The sequence below is a fragment of the Myotis davidii genome, unplaced genomic scaffold (assembly GCF_000327345.1).
Source record: "Myotis davidii unplaced genomic scaffold, ASM32734v1 scaffold1656, whole genome shotgun sequence".
Classification (NCBI taxonomy): domain Eukaryota; kingdom Metazoa; phylum Chordata; class Mammalia; order Chiroptera; family Vespertilionidae; genus Myotis; species Myotis davidii.
In genome coordinates, this window is record NW_006287259.1 from 6,845 (window position 1) to 15,855 (window position 9,011).

The window sequence follows — 9,011 nt, forward strand, 5'->3', positions numbered from 1 at the left end:
GACTGACTTTAAGAATAATCTCCCTTAGTCCAACGTTTGCATGACTCCTGTAATATGTGAGGTAGTTTCATGAATACTGTAAAGGTAAATTAATGGGGGGGGGGGCACATAAGAATAGAGCCACAGGTGTTTAATGGTTATTCACCTGACTAACTATAGATAAGAGGTTTTCTTACAGACTCTGGGGAATTGAAGGATGTGCTGCAAGAAGAGAAACAGCTGTAAAAAGTGAGACACCTTGGGCCCCGATGGGTCCACTGCTCAGAAAAGAAAATGAATTTTGAGAACAGACAAAGGACAGGACAGGCTTTGATTTGGTTGCTGTGCCTGGACCCTGACCCTCTCCGGGAGTTTGCCTCAGGAACACTGACCATTCTCCAGTCCCAGGAATGGGCTGAGATGTTTGTAACATCATAGAAGATTAGCCACCTTGTTATTGGACTTTGAGCTCCTAAAGGCTGGAATGCAGAGTCTATCCTCCCCTTCCCATGATACACTTGCAGCTCTCAGCTGCATGTAGCTATCTTCTCCTTCTTCTGTATATAATCAGCCAACTGTCAAGGTGTGTGTGTGTGGGGGGGGAGGGGGTTGTCAGAGCAGAATTTTCTAGGTGACCAACTTCTCTGCCCATACAACCAGCATCGTTGGAATAAACACTCATATATGATTCAACTCCATCTCTGCTTTATTTGGCTCAAGTCCTGACATATGTCCTCACACCATATGTCCCGTTTCGCAAAAAAAATGGAAACCCATAGACATACACAATAGTATGATGGTTACCAGAGGAAAAGGGGGGTTAAAGGACAGATAGAAAAGTGTAAGAGTTTCAAATATATGGTTATGTAAAGGGACTTGACTGTGGTATGGTGAACATACAAAACCATATATAGATGTATTATAGAACTGTACACTTGAAACCTATGTCTTTTTTGTTAATCAACTTGAGGCCAGATGCATGAAATTCATGCGAGGGTAGGCCTTCACAGGCCCACTGCCTTGGCCCTCGCAGCCCCTGTTGCCTTGTGGCCCAGTGGCCCCACAGTCCTTTCCCCAACCCACTGGTCGTTCCGAAAGGTCATTCTAGAACAGTGGTTCTCAACCTTCCTAATGCCACAACCTTTTAACACAGTTCCTCATGTTGTGGTGACCCCCCAACCATAAAATTATTTTCGTTGCTACTTCATAACTGTAATTTTGCTGTTATGAATCATAATGTAAATATCTGATATGCAGGATGTATTTAGGCGACCCCTGTGAAAGGGAAGTTCAACCCCCAAAGAAGTTGTGACCCACAGGTTGAGAACCACTGTTCTAAAAGTTGTTCTCCAGTCTGGTCTAATTAGCATATTAGCTCTTTATTATATAGGACTAGTAGCCCAGTGCACAAAAATTTGTGCACTCGGCGGTGAGGGTGAAGAGTGGGGCCAGATCCCTCAGCCCAACCTGCACCCTCTGTCATGTTCCGGGACCCCTGCCACTCCTGGCCTAGGCACAGGCCTACAGTCTTGGGGTGGCCTGGCTCCCGAGGCTTCATTTTATTAACAGAACAAAGTCGGAGTTAGTTTAGCCCTCACAGAACCCAGTACACTGCATCTGTGCATACAACTCTCCCGTTCATGTGCCTGCTTCGCCCTACTGAATTACTAACATCTTGAGGACATAGCTTTGTCTTCTCCTGCTTCAACTTCAGTGTCTGGCCTGGTGCCAGGGACCTGAGAGGGTGTGCTGAGTGAGTGAGTGAATGAGGGAGTGAATGAGTGAGTGAATGAGTGAATGAATGAGCGAGTAAGTGAATGAGCAAACAGCTACAGGGCCTGAACTTCTGCGGCGTTGCCATGGCAACATGGCAGAAGTTCCTGCCCCACTCCAGGCTGCCTGAAACCCACCCCGGAAAAGTTCCCGCCCTGCTCCCAGCGACCCTGAGCCCCTCTTCTGGCTGCGTACTGAATTTCTAACATCTTGAGGACATAGGTCTATCTTATCCTGCTTCAACTTCAGTGCCTGCCCTGGTGCCAGGGACCTGAGAGGGTTTGCTGTGTGAGTGAATAATGAGTGAGTGAATGAGTGAATGAATGAGCAAGTAAGTGAATGAGCAAGCAGCTGCCAGCGGGGATAGTTCGCACTCTGCTATGGGCTGCCTGATGCAAACCCCGGTAAGTTTCCGCCCTGCTCCCAGCGGCCCCACTCCCCTCTCCTGGCTGTATAGTTTGCACAGGGCAAAGGTGGCCAGGGTGTGCGTTTTGGCAGATTGGTGCATTAGCACGTGTCAGGCGGGGATCCCCCCAACCCCCAGGGCCATTTGTGGGCGTGGCCAGTGGCAGATGGTGTGTTAGCAACCCACCAGACTAGGATCCCCTTGGGATGGACGTTTGTGGGTGTGGCTGGTAGCAGATCAGTGCGTTAGCACCAGTCAGCCAGGGATCCTCGCTGGAGGGCCATTTGTGGGCTGGCCAGTGGCAGATAGGTGCATTAGCACCCACCAGCCTCTGATCCCCTCGGGATGGACGTTTGCAGGTGTGGCTGGTGGCGGATGAGTGTGTTAGCACCCACCAGCCCGGATTGCCCCGGCAGGGCCATTTGTGGGCGTGGCCAGTGGCAGATCAGTGCATTAGCACCTGTCAGCCGGGGATCCCCCCCTCCCAGGTCCATTTGTGGGCGTGGCCGGTGGCCTATCACTGTGGTCCCGCTGCAAGCCCTGGGTCTGTTTTCATATGGGCTGCCTGCAAACTGGGTTGCAAACAGCAGGCACAGATGTCAGAGGGGCAGGTGGGATGGTGCTGTCCAGTCCTGCCTGCAGTATGCAAATTAACCCCCATCTTAGTTGGCAGTTAATTTGCATATCGCCCTGATTAGCCAATGTTTCTCTATTATTAAATAGGATGTCACCCCAATAAATTTAATTAAAAAAATTCCTATCTTGGAAGAAAAAAGGGTGCATATCTGAATCAATAAGGAAATGATAAAATTAAGTGCAAGCTATGAACTGGGAGAAAATTTTGCAAATCACACATCTGATGAAAAACTTTAAAAATACCTGATAAAAATCTGGCAAAGAACAGAATGTATAAAGAACTTTAATAATCCATTAATAAAAAGACAACCCAATTTTAAATGGAAAAAAAATATGAATAAGCATTTTGACATATAATATGCTACATATAATTAGAGCAGAGAACTAACTGAATTTTTACATATGTATCCACCAGTGGAATTATCACCACAACCAAGATTATGGGTCGATTGGTTTCCTCATGCCCTGTAGTAATCCCTGCACAATCCCTCCTAACCTTGCCCCCTATACCCCATCCAGCAAGTACTTGTGTGCTCAGTGTAGTATGCTCTGCCATCGTACCTCAATGTGAGTGGCTGAGACCCAGACTTAGAGCTGAGATTTCAGATCTCTGTGGAGGAGGAGAGGATGACGATTTTCTGCAATGTGGCAATTCATTGATTCTAAATCCCAATTTAGGAAGAATTTTAGAAAATCAAGATGCTTTTTAACAGGAAGAAAGCACTTGAGGACAATTGCCTTAGATACTCCATTTTTTATATTTGCTTAAAAACATAGATGAGACTGCTGTTTTAAAAGCACATGTTGGTTCAAAAACTCCTGGGAATAATCTGAAACTGGCCCCCATACAGAGGGCAGGGAGAGAAGCAGGCCATGGCAGATGGGTAGGTGGCAGTTCAATAAGCCAGGAAATTTACTTACAAGGCTTGTCTTGGGTGGCCCAAAGACAAATATTCTCTGCATTTGCCTGACAGATTTAAAAAAAATTATGTAGCTGGGCTGAGTCAGGTACATCATCCTGATGGTCTCAACAACAAATTACTATCTAAAGGCTGTGTCTTGAGGCACCTCCTGGAAGGGAAAAGGTAAGCTAAAGACCCATTTCAAAGAGTGGCTTGGGGTGAGTCTACAACTGCTTTGGTCCAGCCTTCAGGTCAACTGGAGGTCACATCTTCTCCATGACCTTCCCTAGTGTAACAGAACACAATGGGTTCAAAAGAACGCAGTCTTGGTGGGAGGAAAAGTTATATTTTCAGTTGTAACAAGTAAAGGAGACAGGGGAATATTTTTCAAAGCTCTGCTTCTAATAAGGGAGGATTAACCATTGCCTATATACACGGTTTGATTAATTACATGTTGATTTTTTCTTTGTAGCTGGCTAAACTCATCAGTAGTCATTCAGGTCAAGTTCATCCACTAGAGCTCCTCTGCAAAATATTGTGCCACATTTTAGCATTTAGAAAGAACTGCTCAGACTTGAGACTCTTGTCCATCTATCACCAACACTCATGCATACTGATCGGCTTTCACAATTTCATATGCCACCCCCTTCTTATGAAATGTGCCCTGAGAGGTCAGCAAGGGGCTTCAAAAGCATGGAAATGGCTCTTTTTGTGGCTGCTCTCTCATATGCTATAGCAACAATACAATCACAAGTGAAAACACAGGTTGAGACACCAATTCCCAAATCACATATAACATTTTCCACTCAGAACACCATGACCCAAATCGCTGACTTTGCAAGCCTCCTGAGCTGGGGGTCTGATCACTCAGGGAGTTGACTGGTATTCTCATGTAATTAAGCAAAGATGATACATTAATGGACTCATTAGGTATGAAGACAAAACATTCTGCTTGGGCAATGACACATATTTCAGCTGTCAGGAGAGATATTCTAGTGTAAGAAAACACTATAGGGGATTTTTAAAAGAAACATTAATAATGGTCAGAGTATGTCTGAAAGAGAAAAGACGGTAGGTATTGTTAAGAATTATCAATCAGGATTCTAGCAGCAGAGATGGCCCACTCTAAATAGGTACTTGGGGGAGAGCCAAGTGCAAGGGTTTTCTATAAACTGTGCACACAGGGTATGCAAGTGACAGGGGAGACTGCTGGAAACAGTGAGGAAATTGCACCCTAGCTGTAAAGGGGTGAAGAGAACAGGAACCCAGAAAAAGAGTTGATTAGAGAAGGTACGACTTTTGGCTTAGGGTTGCAGCTGGTCAGAGTTGGCCTTGCTGGGAGAGAGGCAGAAGGACAAATACCCCAACCTTGCTTTTCTACACAGAAGAGATCTCCTGCTTGCACTTCCCATTGGCAGAAGCCAAGCTGAACTAAGAGAGACAGAGTTCCCTCTTATGTTGTTAGAGAGTCTTTAAGATCTGGGCCATTCTTACTCAATGCTGCTCTTGCTAAATGTTCAAATACACCAGTCCAGCTATAAACAAGATGATCTTGACAAGAACTCAGCAGTATTACTGTAGCCAACTGAATAAACCAACATGTAATTGACCAAATAGTGTAAGGTATGGCGAAGCCTCCCTTTGAGGAGACAGACTTTTTTTATATGAATCCCATGTTTCCTTAATTTGCTACAAGTAAATAAAACTGCCTTGAGACAACCATGTCTCCTTCTTGAATACAACACCCTAAGTGGAGAACCTTTGGGTTGGGTAACAATGTGATCCGCATAGATCAGCCTCCTGGGACAAAAAGCTATGGTGAAGAAAGGGCAAAGGATGGATCTGCAGAGGCAAAGGAAAAATATTTTGCAAAGAAGAGACTTTTAAGTTAATGTTTTAATAGACATTTTAAGTTAGGTACCTTAAAAAGAAAAGAGAGAAAAACAATAAGAAAATTCAATAACTTCTAGTTGTCCATACGTTACAGGACAGAGACCTGCCCAAAGTGGATCTCCTCAGGCTGGCCTGTAGTGTTTGGGTTTTTTTCCTCTCTTTTTTAAAAAATTAATCTTTATTGTTGAGAGTATTACAGATGTCCTCTTTTCTACCATATAGTGTGTGGGTCCTTGAATTGGTGCAGGAAAGATTTCAAAACACAAGGCCAGGTGATTTTGCGAGTATGTTTATTAAAGCTGGGTACAGTGGAATAAAGGAAGGGATTAGGGTAGAAGAAGCTACAGCAGAGCACCTAGGCAGGGCTGCTTTGGCTCTAGAGATGTTATAGGAAAGAACTGAGCCAAGGCGGGGCTGCTTTAGCACCCTAGGAAGTCAGGGAAAAGGGGGCCTTGGAGACTGGATCAAGGACTGAGCCTGGTTCCAGCTGCCACTGTCCAGTGTTCTGCTGGCTGCAAGTATCTCACGGGGACCCTTAGAGTTTAGGAAGAAATAAAAAGTTCATGCCTTAAAAGGGCCATAGGTCTGCTCTAAAGCAGTGAGTTTTTGTCCTGAGGGCTTTCTATACCTTTTTCCCTCCTCATCTTTCCAGGTACATTTTTAATATGCTGATGCATCAAAATGAGTGTATGGCGGAGTTTGGAATTATTCTTTGTTCAGTTTTAGTTTTATCTTAGGTCTGTCTGGCTTTAATGGGTTTTTGTTATTTGTTTCTTGACTTCTTCTACCCTTGGGTTTAACTGGCACAAATGGCCTTAACTGGGTCTTTGTGCTCTACTTCCCAGAACAGGATGATGTAAGCTATGTATCCTCTGGTTAGAGAGGAGAATATAAACCATTTGCTCTCAAGGGTCCTTGGTTGGTAAAGATAAAGTTTAGTGATTCACAAGCTGGCTGCAAGACACACAAACAGATTGGCCTTGTGTGTTTTCTTGTCTCAGTTTCCCCATCCCACTTGCCCAGGAAATTTTCTAGCTTCTTATTATCCTGCCTCACATGGACGACAGAACCATCTTGCTGGAGAAGCCTGCTGCTTCACTAACAAGGGGCTCAGAGACATGGACTAAACTAATGTGCATCTCCAGTGGTGTTAACACTGATATAGGAAGGATTTCTCATTTGAATTGGCTTAAATTGAAACTGTCAAATCTCCATAATATATTATTTTATGATTATGCCATTTTCTAACTTCTTCAGTTTGTTAGCATTGTGGGGATTGGTGGGAAATGATGGGAGGATGCTTCTGGTTAGCTGTCACTGCAAAGCAAACCACCCCTAAGCCTATTGGTTTAAAGCAACAACAATCATTTATTTTTCTCTTGAAACCTGGGCAGTGGAAGTGGCCCATCTTTGCTCTTTGCAGCTTCATCTGAGTTGGCTTGGTTGGCAGCTGGAGAATATGCTTCCATGTTGCCTCACTTGCATGGCTGGCAAGTTGTTTCTGCTGGCAGATGAAAGAGCAGCCAGGGGAGTGAGCCAGTGATTTCATGTCCTCTTCATGTGAACTCGATGGACAACTTGGGCTTCCTCACCACATGGTGGGCAAGGGCCAAGGGCACGTGCCCCAGAGAGCAAGGAGGCATCCTCCCTATCTAACTTTAGAAGTTACAGCCATCCACTATTTGCCAAAGCAGTCACAAATTCCATGGAATTACAAGGCAGTGGCACAGACCCATATAACTCAACAAAAGGAAAAGCAAGCTCAGATTATAAAAGAATAGGTGGGATAGAAGATACTGTTATAACCATTTTTTGAAAATACAATCTACCACATTAACAAATCATGGCCCAAATTAAAAAGAAAAATATAAAATTTACACTATTTGAAAAAGCTATGCCATTGATTTTAAAACATATTCCTAATCCTTTGTGCAATATCTGCAAATATATTCCTTTCAGCTTGTCCTCTTATATCTTTAATTTGTTCTTCATACTTCATCTTTAGGACTTTTATTTTCTCCTCTTTTTCTTCCTGTGATATTTTTCTCTGATCACATAGCTCTTCTGTTAGTTTAATTTCCTTATACAATTGTGCAGCAAAGATTTTCTCCAAGGTTCCTGACTGACGTTTCAGCTTTTCATGTGTGTCCTTGTAAATGTCATCAGAAAAGTGAGCCCCTTTATTCTTCCACACCATTTCCTCTATCAGCTCCACCAGCTCCTGCAGTTGAGCTTCCTTCTCAGCCTCATCTGCATTCTGGTTGTTATTAAAGGCACAGCAGCGGGACCCACACTCCTTGATGATGTTTTTCAGGTTTATGTCTGATGATGCTATCAACTCAGGCAATGTCTGATCACCCAAATCATCTTTGCGAGTGAACAAGATGATCATGTGCTTCATGGCTGCCTCCCCAAAGATGGCCTTGATCAATGCAATTGTTCCCTGCTCCTCCCCCGTGTAGTGGCCCAGCTGTAGTACCAGGATGATGGCATGGGGCCCAGGGCAGGAGAAGAGGACACACCTGCTGATTTCCTCACAGGTGGTCTGCAGTTTCTCCTTGGTGTCAAAGAGCCCTGGAGTGTCCACGACAAGAAGGTTCCTCCCCTCCCATTGTCGCTCTGCTTTCTGACATTTCTTGGTAACAGCATGGGCACAAATTTTAGAAACAAATTGTCTTCTTCCAAGGATGCTGTTTGCTGTTGCACTTTTTCCACTTCCAGCTTTCCCCACCAGAACAATCCTCAGAGTGTTGTCCTGAAGGCCAGCCATGTTCTTTCAAGAGGCTCTGAGGTGCAGGTACCAACAAGACCTTAAGGAAAAGAATGAAGAGAAAGGGTACTTAGGTAAGTGGGGACCCAAATGTCTTTTCTTCATTCTTGTCCTTGCAATTTGTAATTGTCTAGTATTCATATGGAAGAAATAATAAAGCCTAGTTTTCCCACAAAGGAGTCCAGGGTGCAGGTGCTTTCACATGAGAACATTCTTTCTATGAATCAAGTGTGATATTGATCCTACAGGCTAACAGAGATTTGACCAATAAATAAAATTACAGACATGACTCATTTGGAAATATCCATACCAAAATTAGTTTTTACAACCACTCTTATTAGTAGACTATAGGCCTGGTGCATAAAATTCATGCAGGGTAGGGACTGTAGGCCTAGCCTCCTTGCCTCTCCACTTCCTTCCCTCACTCCCTCATTGCCCTGCAGCTGTTGATGGTTTCCTGCCATGTTCTGTGCCTCCCCTTCCTTCTCACTCCCTCATTGCCCTGCAGCTGTTGATGGTTTCCTGCCATGTTCTGTGCCTCTCCCTGGTGGTCAGCACACATGATAGGAAGCGGTGGAACTCCTGCTCTCCCAGTGGAACGCCAGACTGGACAATATGCACATTAACCATATATATATATATATGTACTAGA

The 9,011-nt window shown here is 44.4% G+C and overlaps 1 protein-coding gene across 1 annotated transcript in view; it reads right to left on the reverse strand.

The window, feature by feature from the left end:
* Positions 1-5,866: 5,866 nt before the first annotated feature.
* The window catches only part of LOC102768323 (GTPase IMAP family member 7-like), an 18,411-nt gene continuing 15,266 nt past the window's right edge, over positions 5,867-9,011 (reverse strand). Inside the window, exon 2 of the mRNA XM_015560836.1 lies at positions 5,867-8,399. Coding sequence (XP_015416322.1) covers positions 7,496-8,359 — 864 coding nt within the window. The 5' untranslated portion in view covers positions 8,360-8,399 and the 3' untranslated portion in view covers positions 5,867-7,495. The remainder of the gene's footprint in view (positions 8,400-9,011) is intronic.